At 48.0% G+C, this 16,213-nt stretch overlaps 1 protein-coding gene across 1 annotated transcript; it reads left to right on the top strand.

The window, feature by feature from the left end:
* On the top strand, nt 1–1,843 carry N7509_012760 (tubulin alpha chain; the record flags this gene model as incomplete). The annotated part of the gene is made up of 7 exons (XM_056637397.1): nt 1–12; nt 204–262; nt 324–477; nt 541–628; nt 684–755; nt 815–1,318; nt 1,374–1,843. The coding sequence occupies 7 exons, from the start codon at nt 1–3 to the stop codon at nt 1,841–1,843; spliced, it is 1,359 nt and encodes a 452-aa protein (XP_056483427.1).
* Between the last annotated feature and the right edge of the window lie 14,370 nt (nt 1,844–16,213).

The raw sequence follows: 16,213 nt of genomic DNA, 5'->3' as shown, positions 1-16,213 counted from the left end.
ATGCGCGGCGAAGTACGTGCCATCCTCTTGCTGCTCAGGGTTCTCCATGTAAATGGTGCTGCCCTCTTCTGTTTCTTTTCCAGCCTTGAACCGCAAAATACGGACAGCCCAGAATTCCGGTGTGGCTCTCAATACCATTATTGTATCTAAGGCCACGCAAACCCCTACAGTAAATAATGGAAACTCATATACTGACTCATTAGATCTGCCATCTTCATCTAGGCCAGGCTGGTACCCAACTGGGCAATGCTGCCTGGGAGCTGTAAGTCTTTATTCTCTTGTGATTCATTCTGCAATGACTCACCATTGATTTGATGATGTAGTTACCTGCTCGAGCATAATCTTCTGGCCGATGGTCACATCAATCCTGATTATGTCCAAGAAATTGACCAGAGCGGCTCTTATGAGACATTTTTCACCGAGACTGGCAATGGCAAATACGTCCCACGCTCCATCTTTATCGACCTTGACCCTTCGGTGCGTAAAGAGTGGCAACGAAGTTTAAATGAAATTCAGACTGATGAAATGGCGGCGCTATAGCCCATTGACGAGATACGCACTGGTACCTACCGCCATCTGTTCCACCCTGATCAGCTAATAAGCGGAAAGGAGGATGCGGCTAATAATTGTACAACCCCCCGAGATCTTGAAGACGCATGCCAAAAAAAACTAATGCATATTAGATGCTCGAGGTCATTATACTGTTGGCAAACTGCTCATGGAGGGCGTTGTAGACCGGATTCGCCGCGTGGCTGGTGTGTATATGGGACTCCTTCCTGTCGTGGCTTTGATATGTAGACTAATTTCCTTCCAGATAATTGCACCTCTCTTCAGGGATTTTTGCTCTTCCATTCCTTTGGCGGCGGAACAGGTTCTGGTCTTGGTGCACTCTTGCTCGAGCACCTTTCTGCCGAGTATTCCAAGAAGACCAAACTGGAATTTGTGGTTTACCCGTCCCCGCGGGTGGCAACTGCAGTGGTGGAACCCTACAATGCCGTCCTCTCCGCACATGATACTATTGAGAACTCTGATTGCACATTCCTCGTTGACAATGAAGCTGTGTACGATATCTGTAAGCGCAACCTCGACATCCCTCGCCCTGGATATGACCATCTCAACCGTCTTGTCGCCCAGGTCGTTAGCTCTGTTACCTCCAGCTTGCGTTTCAATGGTGCCTTGAATGTCGACTTAAATGAGTTTCAGACAAATCTTGTGCCGTTTCCGCGAATTCACTACCCCCTCATTTCATATGCTCCTGTCATATCTAGCACCAACAGTGGTCACGAGAGCTTCAAGGTCAAGGACTTAACCTTACAGTGTACGTGCCTTCACTCCATTTAATTCAACTATGCTTCGTACTAACTACTTGACAGGCTTTGAATCTAAAAACCAAATGGTTGTTTGCGACCCACAGAATGGCAAGTACATGGCTGTTGCCCTTCTGTACCGGGGTGATGTCGTGCCTCACGATTGTACCCAGGCTATGGCCCACATTAAGGCCAAGGGCACTTTCAACTTGGTTGAGTGGTGTCCAACCGGTTTCAAACTGGGAATTAACAACCAAAAGCCCATGAACGTCCCTGAGAGCGAGCTTGCTTCTGTCGACCGCTCGGTTACCATGCTCTCCAACTCCACCGCCATCGCCGCGGCATGGCATCGCCTTGACTACAAATTTGACCTCATGTTTTCCAAACGTGCTTTTGTCCACTGGTACCTAGGTGAGGGCATGGAGGAAGGAGAGTTCTCCGAGGCTCGCGAAGACTTGGCTGCTCTGGAAAAGGATTATGAAGAGATCGCCAGCGATACTCTCGGCACGGACGTGGATGTGGGCCTTGAGTACTGATTACGCCTTTGTTTTCTTATTATGATTATACATTTAGAGTTTGTCTCCCGACGGAGACATCCGGAGACTTTTGACGTTCGTATCTCAACATGTCCATTCCTATGGTATCTTGCTCGAGTCGGCATTAAGATCTTATTTCTCAGATGTTAAGTGAGTTATCATTTTACAGCCAATCCTCATTCGTCTTTTTGCAGTCGGCCTCCTCTTTTTCATGAAGAGGACTCTGGTAGTTTTGATATTCGTGACTGGTAGTCTGAAATCCATTATTCGCGGACTTACAAACATTACTGGTGCCAGGCACGGCGCAAAATGGCCGAGAGATGCTAGCGTGTTGCGGGCGCTCAGTTCCAGTGTTCTTTTCGGAGATCTCGGATGGGTTATGTGCAGATTTTAGAACAAATTCAGCAGAGTCGAACTAGGTACGGTGCTGCGAAATATTAGCCTTCCAACTCGAGAAAGCTGTTTAGACTCCGAACTCAACCTTTGATCCTTCGGAAAATAGCTTCTCTCGGAGAGGAACAACGCCGTAGCGTCGAACTGCCAGGGCGTTTCTGTCGAAGGGTGGCTTCGATAATTAACTGAAGCCTGTAATTCACAAATTTGTCAGAAAGCTTACTTTAAAATCTGTGTGCGCTTCATTTTCGCCTAGCATATTGCAGAAAGAGTTGTAGGGAAGGGATTACTTACGGGTGGCATATTGTTTTGTTTATAGAAAGGTGCTTTCTCACCTAATACTTTGCCCGGCATGATGTCATGCCACCGCCCGTGACTCATTTCGTTGAAAATGGGGGCAAGAGCGTCAGGATCACGTGGCGTAAATCGAAACCTTAAAGATTGTGTTCCATTGATGGCAACTTCTTCTTGGAGTATGAGTCGCTATCCAGATTGACAAGGGCCCGAAAACATGGTTAGCTAGCTACGTGGTGGGGGCAATAAGCAACGAGGTTTCCCCATCCTGACAATATCTTTTAATGGGTAGTGCCCGTGCATTTTCAGCAGCTGGCTCTTAAATATTTATTCCATATTTCTATGGTACAGAATATTCGACGAGTTGCTATCAAGAAACGTACGCAGGCATGTTCCATCATCAACTTTACCATCTACGCATCATGGCGTTAGCTCGAAACAAGGTTACGCTATCCGCAGTTAAGGGCTCCTGTTATACCCCGAAGATGGGAAGGCAAAAGCCTTCTCAGGCATACATTTACGTGAGCAGAAAGAACGCAGACTACAAAGAAAGTGGGTGTGACGTCACTCTGGATATACCTGTATAGTAGATTAGTAAAACTGACAACGACGTGTCTGTTTTAGAAATCCCAAAGTCGGTTCCTGCAACCCCCAAAGCGAAAGGAGAAAGCCATAAATACGACAGTCTCAAAATATACCGGGAAGGACCCAACACCGAAAGTGGCGAATTGGATCCTAAATCCGAATCGAAGGAAGTCAAAAAACATAACAAATCCGTGGCCGATCGAAATGGCGACCATTAGCTCTACTGATTTGGAGTGGCTTATTCATCCTGCATGGATCTACCAGTTGCAAAACGTGATATCTTTTGTACTTGCAATATTATTTTGATCTGCCTACAGGACAATACACCCTACAAATATCCCGGATGAAGAGTTCGGGAGCGGAGGGTTACTAGGGCCTGCCGAGGGAGTTCCTGATACCCCGGACCTGCTCATCAAATACCACTTATATCACGAAAGCTATGGGTCTGGCTACCGGGCGACGTACTCCGAATGAGACCTACAAGCGTGGGCAAAGCCCACCACGAAAGTGAAATTTTTTATAACTGTGCAGACTGGGCCAAAATCGGCGTGCGGATAACCCAAGAAATGAGTCCACAAAAGAATTATTGTATATTAAGGGGCCTGGTGAAAAAGAATCCGTGCAGAGTGCGATCCTACAATGCCAGCCCGCTTAGCTCCATTCCCTGTCTTTAGCTTGACACAGGGGATGTTTATAACTTCAGATGATTACAATGTCACGGTCGAGCACAGCAGTAATTCTATAGCTCTTGTGCTGAAACCATCTGTTAATCGACAAAATTTCAAGAAGCGTAAGAAAGGAAGATCGGTACAGTAAGATCAGGCGGGAGAACAAGGGAATATATTGTGTGATGAGGCTGTACAGATCATTACATACAACGCTGTATCATAGTCTGTATCAGCCTGACTTCTTTTAGATAGGTCCGTTATACTTACTATGATATTCTGAGGTAGATACGAAAACTCGAATGAACATGACTAATTCTATGGTTGGGCTGGTTGATAAACAGGGTTGCAATGTGACTTGTTGTGATATGAGGCCGGTGCAGATCAGAAAGCAAGCCGCACCATCGGAATTAGCTCCGAGATGTCTATACAGACAATCAATTTGATTTACAATCAACTTGGCTCCATGTTGTATATATAGGCTCATATTTCCCTCGAGAACTAATAAGACGACTCATACCCCTAAACAACAGAAATCTATTCTATTTAGTCGAATTGCTCATCCGAGCAGTCTTCTCCACGTAGCAGACTAAAGGTTTTGGTGCATTCGAGTCATTCACGGCACCGATTGGCCCATCATTTCTTGGCATATATCATTAGTATCCATAGCATCCAACGACAGCATGTATATCGACGACCACAGGCTCCCGGAAGTCAGGGTGAGATATTAGCCATTATTTCACCTAGGTCTTGTGCGTCTATAGGCATTCATGGCTCTGACTAGCTTATATTATGCAGCAGTACCCAAATTCACATATCCACTTAGTTCCCGGGAATTCGATGTGGGTAATGCTGACGGGCTATCCAATTATGGTAGGTGTATAATGGTAGGTTCAGGCTCCAAGGTGCTCATAGCCAAATTTGGACCAATCATTTCTACTGAGGCTTTGGGGCACATGTGGATCGTTCGTGGCACCGATTGGCTCATTATTCCTCCATAAATATCACTCTATTAGTGGTGTCCAATGATTGCATCAATATTAATGACCCACAGGCTCCTGAGAGCCAAGGCCAATTATCAACCAATAATTTCATTGAAGACTTATGCGCATGTGGGCGTGACACTAATTGGCTGATGTTTCCTTGTAGTAGTAACCATCTTCCAGTGTCCACTTAGTTCCCAGGAGATCGATGCAAGTATTGCTCTACGCAAAGACGAGGTCGATAGCAGAAAAAATTGTTCTGTGAAAACATAATCGATCTAGTGACTCACTCACTATGCAAGGAGCTCTTTCGTGAAATGGAGCTGCGCGAATCAGTGCCGCGCCGTACCATAGCTTAGATCTACTTGATATTGTGTAGGTTTGACGCATTTTCTCCGATATCTGAGGAAGGCAATGAAGAACCCTACAGTTGGGCTGGTTGAGATCTAGGGTCGCAATATGGGATGGTGTCTGCCTGTCTTTGATGAGGTGTTCGTTGCGTGGAGTGACGGGCTCATCACTGGTGAGTGAAACGACATGACCTCGTCGCCTCACCCATCGCATTGAAGGGCGGACTCACGGTGGTGAATGGTGATAACCGTCGTCAGTTCTTTTCTGTGGCATCCTCATGACTGTTGAAACAATGCCAACAGCCAGAAAATATTTTTCTTGTTCTTGATCACCAGGAACAAAATGCAATGTGTCTGAGAGCTGCTTTGAATCAATGATGAAATGTTGAGCCAGTCATTCTTGAAGAGTAGTTTGTGTTTGAGCCCTCACTAATCACAATGATCATCGCATCGACATAGGCAGAACGACTGCCTGCAATGCTATAAATAACCTAATCCGTCGCCAGCAGAACCGTCGTTCGCAAGCATTCCTTTGTCACTCCGGGTAAAAGAATATCGATCAATTCTCGTTTCCGTGGCTACTATTTGGTATGTTGACTTCGAAATCGTGCAACGAAATTGACTGACTTGTTGCATCGCATTAGCCTGGCTTTTCTCGACACAAGAGGTCTTCGAACAGCAAGTGAGTGTAGCTGCCCAGTCATTTGGAATCATGCTAACATGGAAAATGCTTGATATCAGCCCCGTCTCCGCTATATCCCTGAGAAGCCATTGGACGAACCTTCAGGATCAGGATCTGGAATGGTCCAAGCTGCGAGCACAGTGAGTTACAAGTTGCCTTCATAAGCTACCTGCTAATGATTGAAGATAATGAGGTGCCATCCTTTATATAGTCCCCTGCAGTGGACAGCAAGAACCGACAATGTAAGTTCAAAGACTGCAGCAATTTTCAAGGCAGACATCATGTGCTGACGACCCTCTATATAGGATAGCGAACTTTCTGTCGCGAGTCGCTCAATGTCTTGTAAGTCACGCTAGTGCTTTGCCCTGCCCATTCCCAACGCCCGGTACTGCATTTTCAATCTCAAAACGAACGCTTTCCGTTCGTAGCTCTCCGTTCCTTAGAAAATATCGCTTATGATTCTTTTTCGTCATAGGGCGACCTTCAATTTTACACTCGACCTGACCGAGCTATGTTCCCCCCTCGTCCTCGAAACTAAACCAGCTGCAACAACCTGATGGGCCAAGCCACTGAATCTCACTACGCTTGTCTTTGTTGTTTCTGAAGACGTGGTTGACACGGTCACTTCGCCTGGCGCAGTAAGCAAGCCCAATTCAGGAAGGCCTGATGCCCTCTGATTAGCCATACGGTAAAATTCCAAAGTGTTTTCATTCGTCTCTCCGGCATTACCCTGTCCAGGCTAAGGTTGACAGTCAATGTATTAGTAACTCGCAATATTCTGACGGCTATGAACCTCCTGCCCCACGTCCGATCCGAAGGCTTGTCGGTAGCCATGAGCCAGCCTCACTGTTGACCGAGCGAGCCATCAGAGCATCCGGAATAACGAAGAGAAGCCGAGAATCGACGGCCACAGAAAAAACAACTATTTCCCCAGGAGCATCAATCAGCAAATTGAAACGAGCTACTGGCAATAGTCTAAAGGCCAGATATTTCAACCCCTGATTGCAGTTGAGCAAGCGATTAGACAGGCCGTGGCTTAGATCTACCCTAGAATCCCTCGCCGCGAGAGCAGTCATTTTCAGGTCGGGGCGAAGTTTGTCGCAAACAAAATACCATGAATCTCTCGTCCAGTAGTACCTTGCCCTGACACGGTTGAAGATCTGCCCAGAGTCGTGCATTGGCAGGTATGGCTACATCCATTCCCCGTAGTACAGAGTGATCCCAGGCCCTCGTGCACGTGGGATCGAGCTGACGCCTACTAGCTCATCTCTGGCTTGCCTATGCCGATGCCAGACTATATTTAGGGCAAGTTTCTACCACTCCTCAGCCACCAGACACCATGCTGACCTCGGATGGCAGTGAAACACAACCCTGGTTCGGCCTTTCCCACGAGTCCGGCCGGGGTGCTGTTCGCGGCTGGTAACAGGGGATCTCATCTGGGGCATGAGCACGGTGAGTGGCGAACGACCACCTTGCGCCAGCTGCTGATAATCGGTGCTAGATCGAATGCTCCCTCCTCGATGTCATCACCGAACTGTTGTGATATGAGGCTGGTGCAGATCAGGAACCAAGCCGAACCATCGGAATTAATCCCGAAGTATGTATACGAAGAACTAAGTTGATTGGAAATCAACTTGATCTTCTTGTTGTATATATAGCCTCATGTTCCCTCTGAACATACATATAACCAAAAAAAAAAAAACACAATTTTATACCTCTGACTTACAACACGAACGCCATGAACTCATCAGCAGAAGCAGCCTCGTAAAGTAGGGCCACTCGATTGCCGCAACGGTTACAATTGCTCAATTATGACTCGAAAGATGCCAGGTCAGTTTGTGATAACTCGTGGATAAGACGTAATTGTTGACTTCGAAAGTAGCAGTCATATTTCTGTCAGTGGGAATGTCACGTGTGCCCGACGCGAGACGCTGCGACGCGTCAGTGCACGGCCTCGTCGCCTGTGGCAGACGTCTGAATACCCCCGGATGCTGCCATGGGTCGGCATGCTCAAGTGGCTATAGAAAGTGGGTTCATCATAATCACGAAGTGGCCAAGAGGTAAAAATCAACCGTAGAAAACACGAAATCACCCGGAAAAATCAAGCGGGTTTTGACCCGTCTTTCTGATGAAAAGGTCATCTGAACGTATCCTGCAGGAATCGAACCCGAGCCGTTATTAGTAAATGCAGCAAATTCCATTAGGCCACGCAAGGAGAGGTGCTGGCGCGCGAATCTTGCGCGATTATAGCCGATTTCCAAATAATCATACCCGCCGTTCTTCCGGGCACACATCCGGCAAGATCAGCGTTTCGAGCTCCAGAAGTGTCTTTCATTCGATCAGGCCGACACAAAATGATAACTGAAATATGTTTAGAAGAATTAGGCTTTCTGTCGCTGGTGCCCTACTGGTTCTTTGCCGCTTTTGCTGCCGGTAATGTATATATAGCACTGGTCTGGGGATATATATATTGCAGGTTTTAATTCAGCATACGGCGACACTACCTCAGAAACAGAATACCGCCAAAGAGCACGCGACGAAGCTCGAGCTGAGAGAATGTCATACAGAAGAGCGACCGGAGTATATACTACCATATCGAATCTAATATGTGAAAATCATCTTTGCGCACTGTTTATCAACTTTTGCATTCGTGAGGGAACAAAGATCCCCACTATGACGGGGATGGGTGTTTACCGTTGGCCGTCACTTCACGGCCCGGGAGTCACCCGCACTGCACATCATGTTGATTCACGATTCACTGGTCCGGTCCCCATCACCATTATCACCAACTCTCAACCGTCACTCACCTCCAGCCCTCACCATCAATATGCCCTCACCATCAACAAATCAACACCATCACACACCGACACACCACCCACTCACCGTCTAAACTCCGCATTTCCCTACATCCCGACAAACCCTGCTGCCACTGCTAGCCAGAAGAGACAAGCATTCACACCGATGGAGACTACTTGGATTTCAGCCACCACCCAGATTGGCCACCCCGCTATCAGCCATGACTCGATGCTCTAATTCACACTACGTGGAAGTGAATGTCCATTCTCGATGGCCAGGGCATGGTTGAAGGGTACAAATTACATTGCGCGAACCAGGGCTATGCACGGTAGCGTCTACATACAATACTGAAGTCATTTTACGCCATGTCTTGTTGGATTTTTGATTTCAATTGGTTGTTTGGAGCAGGTCTTGGCTTCTTCGAGTACCCATGGAGGATTCGAATACTAGTCTCTGACACCACGAAGAGGTGCCTGCAATCGCCAGAGGATCAGGACGAGGACCGCGGCGCCACGGGTCGCCTAATGAGCGCAAATTTGATAACGCAGGGCTCAACGCTGCATGGAAGCTCAAGATTATACAATCACAGGGCTCAGGGCTGTGAGGGAGAACTTGGTGTCGCAGCGGTCTCCTGCGGAGGTTCTTGGTAACGCAGGCGTCCCTGCGGAGCACATGTTTACAACGCAGGGCTCATTGCTGCGAGGGAGCACGTTTTTACAGTCACAGGGCTCATCGTCTGTGAGGGAGCACACTCTTACAATCGCAGGGCTCATTGGCTGCGAGGGAGCACGTTTTTACAGTCACAGGGCTCATCGTCTGTGAGGGAGCACACTCTTACAATCGCAGGGCTCATTGCTGCGAGGGAGAACTTGTTGACGCAGCACTCTCCTGCGGAGAACTTGGTGTCGCAGCGGTCTCCTGCGGGTCTCCCTTGGTTTCGCAGCGTCCCCCTGCGGAGGCTCTTGATGTCGCGGAGGTCCCCGCGGAGCACATTTATACAACACAGGGCTCATTGGCTGTGAGGGAGCGCATTTATACAACACAGGGTTCATCACTGCCAGGGAGAACTTGTTGACGCAGCACTCTCCTGCGGGTCTCCCTTGGTAACGCAGCGTCCCCCTGCGAGGCACACTTGATAACGCGGAGCCCGTCCCGCGAGGCACACTTGATAACGCAGAGCCCGTCCTGCGAGGCACACTTGTTGACGCGGAGCCCGTCCCGCGAGGCACACTTGTTGACGCAGAGCCCGTCCCGCGAGGCACACTTGATCACGCAGAGCCCGTCCTGCGAAGAGTACTTGGTAACGCAGATCTTACCTGCAAAAAGACAATCGAAGGCTGCGAGGCCCGGAGTGTGAGGAGGAAAGTCCTGCTTTTCTTTTCGACCAGAAAAGAGCGTCTTTTATGCCATTCTGAGTATGGGTTTCGGCAGCGACCACTTGCGTACATTTTGCCGAGTCCAGAGATTTTGACTTCAAATTCGCACTGGGCGACCCTAATTTCGTGGGTGCTGAGGCGGTTTATCAACGTTGAAATAAGAAATTTCAGGAGTTCAGGGCGGAGAGAGCGGGTGGAGTGGCACGCCCCACCTGGCACCCTTGGCTCCCCTGGGTCTAGGCCTGACAAATAAAATGCCTCAACGTTGTTGACAAAGGTGAAACAACCTCAACTTGGCTGACAAGTTCGAAAGAATGGGCTGGCTCTGGCAAATGGACTGACCATACCCTCGAACTTGTGTTTGTAGACTTTGCCATCGTAGCTGCCTCGATGCGTGCTCCCAATTTTGGACCTGCGACTACCCTTCCTCACTTATTATCTGATATAGGCACTGGATGAACGAATCTGCAATTAAATTATTAGCTCGATTGACTCCTGCTATAATGGTCCGAGCTTAGCTGCACCGATCGCTAGGCGCTGACTTGCAAGTCCAACCGCGAAGTCAACTTTCTGCGAGCCGTGAATTGGGACGTTCAATTCGTGCAGGTAGCTTGTTAGTCAACATTTGTCCCGTTGAAAATCCGTTGAAGACTTGCCAAATGCTTATTGCGCCCCGCTTCATTGAATTTTCACAATGTGAGACCAGATATGGCTGGCCTAGACTCAGGGCGATGGCCTCTTCCACTGCGGGCATTTGCTCGCCGGATCTTTTTTTCACACATAGAGTGTCACACCCGTCACGAATCATATAAGAGCCACTCCCGTCATAACTTTCAAACAGGTCTATTTGTCGGCAACACCCCGCTTGATTCGATACACAACTATGGGAGCCATTCGAAAAATTCCACACACTCGGCAGATGCCAGACTTCCGACGTCGATTGCAGCGCGCACTGTCCTTGTCATCCTCGGAGTCCGAATACAGCCGAAACCCATCTCAATCTCTGTCTGGAGACACCACCGAGGAAGAGCGATCGACCCCCTCGAACAAGAACGACAAAGCTGTTCCGCAGCAGGGCGATCCTCCCAGTACCCACGATCACGGGGTGCTACCGAGTCCTCAATACGGCGGACACTTATCTCAGCCCAGAGATAGCAACATGCTTACCCTCACATGCCTCGCAGAGTTAGTCCGAGTCATCCCTTATCGTGAAAGCAAAGTGTTTACTAACCGATGATACTTCAAGACTAGACGTGCGGGTGAAGTGAGTTTTACATTCCCTCCAAGCAATGGACAAAGGGCTAACCTAAGGCCAGATCCCTAGATTGTAAATTGACGGACCAAAATAAGTGTATCGAGGATCTCCGCAGGGACCTGGCAGACCTTCTCCACCGGCTGGAGGCTGTCGAGGCGGAAGCAGAGGAGCGGATCAAAAGTGATATGACTGATGCGCCAGTTGGGCCGGAGCAGAAGACGGAGCGGACCCGGCGGTCGCAGCGGGGATGAAATTCGACCGGCTCGGGGGCCTCTGTGGACACTATCTATGCATAGATTCATCAAGAATTCGTCATATGGGCTCTCTCACGCTGACTACACTCTTGCCTTACGACTAGCAGCTGTTGTATTTTTGAACTAGGACCACTCTGGTGCTTTCTCTACGTGTTATACACTACATCTGTCTTCTGCGAATACAGCAAAGGCTTTTCAAATGTACCTTTCATGAATTTACCTACCCACCGAGTCAGTCGATGTTACGTATTACACGGCGGTGAATCTTTGCTCAGTGGCCGAGTCTAAATACCAATTCGTCCCTTCGGTGAGCCTTCCCGGTACGGCGCAACGGGACGTGAATGACGTAAGTATTGGAAGACGGTGGAATTTGAGGAGATATTTGATACAAATAGCGTGGCCCAGGCGAAAGGTATGGCCTCTGGCTCTGAAAGCGAAACACATCCTACTGATGAGTAATTGGTTTATGAGTAGAAGTGACGCGAATTTGAGAAACGCCCAAAACCTGAACCGAGATAGCGGCTTTCACCCTGCTGGACCTCTCGAGCTTCATCGCTAGCTTTGCCTGAACCAACCACGATCTCTCTCTCATCTGTTGTAGCATGTAATCGATGCGATCACAAGACGGATCGATAGAGGTGTCAAGCTCTATCTCGAAGTTCTTCGGATCTATCGACGCATGAATCCAAATGAACCCCATCGAATACTCAAAGCAGGCTGGGTCTGCATTCCCCGAGGTCACAAGCGTGTTGAAAAGAGGTCCCATCGTGGTTGACGGAAGGCCAGCGCAAAGGTATCTCAAATATTGATTACTTGCCGTCCGGTTTCCCTTACTGATCATCTCAGTTTCATCGGTTGACCGTGGATCGAGAATGACCGAATCTGAGATCCAGTACTCGGTTGACCAATTGTAGAAGAGTGGAAAACCTTTCCCGGCCAGCAAATTCTCAAAACGAAGCATGCTTTCCCGGAATTTGGAAGGTCTTTTCCATTTGGGTAGCCCAAGGAGAATGATCTTCATATCTGTCAGGTTTTCTGTATGCAGAAATCCCACCTGATAATCCTCCGGCTTCAGATTCGTCAGGTAGGCCGGAGGCTTCACGACAAAATCTCCATTCTGCATGGAAACAAATTTGCCTGCCCTGTCAGGTCTGTTGGAAGGGTGATTCTGTGGCATGAAGGTGGACTGCAAGCTAGTGTTGATGCTCTGGCCACAGAGCTTCGACTGCTCCCATTTCCAGACTAGCTCCTCGGTTTTCGAATACAGGAAAGGAAACCTGTTCACAAAAACTTCAGAGGAGCTATGCGCCGGAGGTTGAGGCTTGTCTTTAACAGGATTAGCTTTTTGGTTTGCCATAGCCGGAATAAGGTATATCACATACCAATGGGCTTTTTACGGAAGCGACTGAAGTCGAGCTTTGAGTTTCTGTACGATGGTTTGCCATCGAGATCCATTTTTTCGTAGAGCAATGCGGCGAAGCTTGGATAGACAAGTTGGCAATCCACAGGCTTGTACAGGGGGTGATGTAGTGTAAAAAATAAACCAAGACACTTATATGCAAGGTGATGGCGAGACAAAAACATTCACACCGAGCTATCCAGTATACAATAACGGTCGCAAGTTTTCCAATTAGATTTCGAAATCGGATGATGGTGGATCATAGTTCAGATCATTCAGTGATGATTCGCCTAACACTATGTCGTTGAGATTTGAACTGATTCTACCTGTGAAACAACTCATGATACACAAGCAAAAGTCTCAGCCTTTCTCAACTCCAGCAGAGAGGCGAAAATTCGCAACGTTGATGATTGTGGAAGCACGTCCTCAGCCTCGCCACAGAACAACCTTTTTGGGAAATGTCTAGGCTGCATAGGGCTAATTATAGCCATGGAGCCAGCTATGCTATCAATTCGATTTCGGTACAGTACTTTTTATTTACCACGGCGGGCATGCATGATTCTTTTCCGGTAGCTTTACCGCAGCCTACTATTTTGGTCATGATCCGAGAAAAGATCTTTGAAGAGGTCCTTCTTATTCGAATGAAGAGACTAGATTTTTTTTCTCGTATCTGATCATCAAGTCAATATATCAACTCCTTCTAGGTCATCCGCTGTGCCGTGGGTCCGACAGAAACATAAAAGACATTAATATACAATTCTTCGCGGCCGCCACCCCGACGAATTTCCTGCCACGCTTTGACATGAAACATTTCCGTGACCACGATGCGATCGGACTTTGATTGCATGATTTCAGGGATCATTTTGATATCTTCTTCTAGATCTCGGTTCAGATCTTTGCTGTAGAACAAAAGTGCAGAGGTGGTGGCCAAATCACGAATGGTGCAGTTAGCAAATGGCTTAATCCCCCAAACCAGACAGATTCTGGAAAGAAGGAGCGGATCTAACGATAAGAATGCATGCGTGTAATAGTCTATCACCTCTGCTCTGTTTTTGACATCAATTCTTTGGGGAAGTACCGCCGCAACCCTGACTTCTTCGTTCTGGAACGCCCTTTGAAGGCTTAAGAGGATGGACTGCAGCTGCCCCATCGAGAGGTCAGATGGGAATATTGGTGACATTCTCAGATGCTCCAGCATGGCAGAACAGAACAGCTCGTCACGTAACCAGATCTCTTTCGACTCGTAGCCCCGTATGTGCAGAGCGTCAATACCCATGAAAGCGTAGCATATTAGAGCGATACTAGCTCCCACACCAAATGGTCTGTAAGGAAAACAAGGTTATTCGAAGCACGTTTGAGCAAAGCTAGACTCTTGCGATGAAAATTGTCCAAGAAGGAACATAATATATCGGATCTGCATTTCCAAGTCTTCGTAGGACATAGTATGCAAGCCCTGAGATTCGCATAAAGCGTCGCGGATATCACTGAGCCAGGACTGCAACTGACTGTACTGCAAGACGAAACTCTTCTCCCAGTCATAGTCACTCCAGTATATTACGGCCCACAAGGAGCCTTCATTTCCGTGGAGCATTGCAGTAATGAATAAGTAGTTTAGAACCAGTAAGAGCTGATGGAAGGTGTGGGATTTCTCGGCTAACAGAATGCCAGGTGCTGGAATTTGGGGTTGGAGTCGAGGTGGCAAGGAAACCTGAATATCGTTAATCGTGAATGCTTATGTACAACGAGACTGCAGAATTTACCGGAAGAGCCATATCAAAGTATGACTGCGTTGTACAAGAGCCGAAAGAGCTCGGGCGTTCCTCAGGATCGCCTGTACTGAGCGGAAAGCGACCGACGGGATTGAAAGGTGACTTCTGCGAGGTCGCCACTTCGCCTTCGTTTTTCCAATCTTTTATCAGGCCGTTGCTGGCTTGGAAATATCTTGTAGAAAAGGCGTCGGTAGATGGAGATTGGCATTCATACCCCGTTTGATTGGCAACTTGTCCGGTCTCACAGGTCTCTCTTTGTGCATCGATGGCCTTCTCATTCCGCTCATGGTAATGCGTCCGCTCGGCCTCGAAGACAGCCTTTCGCCGCTTCGAACTTTCTGGCTGGGTTGGCGGCATTGTCCTCTGCCCCGAGGTCTTCTGCCCCAAGGCCAAAGGGACCCGTTCTTCATACAAACATAGATCCGGTTGCCCACGATCATAGCAAGACTGACAGGCGGGTATATCTCTATTGCATCCTTTTTTGGAAACGCGACAGGGGATGCAGGGCCGCCGTAATTTTCTAGAGCATGAGGCTGCCAATCCATGAGACTTTGTCATGGCTTTGGAGATAAATAATCAAACTGGATTGATCGCAGATGTATTCTCTTGCCTCTTTCAAAATAGCGAAACAATTTGTAATAAGAGCGGTCGAGATAGTCCGTGGCTTGGGGATATCTGATTTGGATGAAACTTTGATAAAAGTGAGATGCAATCGAAGCGACACTATGTCTACTTTAAATACACCAACAACCGTGGTCATGATGTTCTTCAGACGGCATTTTCTTACACATTCTTCAAGGCTTTGGTGGCGAGCTGTACGGCTCCTAAAGTGGTAAGTAGTGAGCCCTTTCGGCATACTGGATCCGATGCTGCCTGAAAATACATGGTATTCTCTGGAGCGTCGCGACACTCAGCATGCCTTGACACTTTCACCCCTTATTCTCTGGACTGAAATAGCCTGTGGTCTGGACTCACATCAATTGTGACATGCCGAGAGAATTGTAGTAACCCGGGAAATACCTTCCGCGTTCCCAGGAGTAACAAAGCGCATTGGGTCCTCAATGCTGATTTTTCCATCAGAAAGTAAGCCCCTGGATCCACCGAAGAGATCCCAGGAGCATGAGGCGACCTATAGCTGGACGCTCTAGTCGGATGGACTGGGCCAAGGATTGGAGCCCTTCATAAAGCTGCCCTTGTGTCTCTTGGCCCTCTGCCAGGTTTCTCTCAATTTCACACCATCTCACACTTCTTTTACATCATGGTTCGTTAAGTATTCTCACGACATATTACCCATGGAAAACTAAACAGATGAATAGTCTCAAATCGGAGACTTGCCTCCAGAAATAGTGTTGATGATTGCCGCATACCTACATGGTAGCGCAAAATTCGCTCTTGCAAGATCCTGCAGATACCTGTACCACCTTCTACGAACGTCAATTCTTCAGTTCAATATCGAATATCAGAACAGCAACCTTCTTGGTCTAGCCGCCAAAGATGACAATGTTGATCTTACGCTCATGTTGCTTCATCACGGAGCAAACGTCAATGCCTTCTTTCGTGGGAGGACCC

The sequence above is a fragment of the Penicillium cosmopolitanum genome, assembly GCF_028827165.1.
Source record: "Penicillium cosmopolitanum strain IBT 29677 chromosome Unknown utg000011l:1.0-3548175.0:1.0-3550911.0, whole genome shotgun sequence".
NCBI classification, from domain to species: Eukaryota; Fungi; Ascomycota; class Eurotiomycetes; order Eurotiales; family Aspergillaceae; genus Penicillium; species Penicillium cosmopolitanum.
Note: the sequence above shows the minus strand (reverse complement) of the source record. Positions and strands in the feature narration are given on the sequence as shown.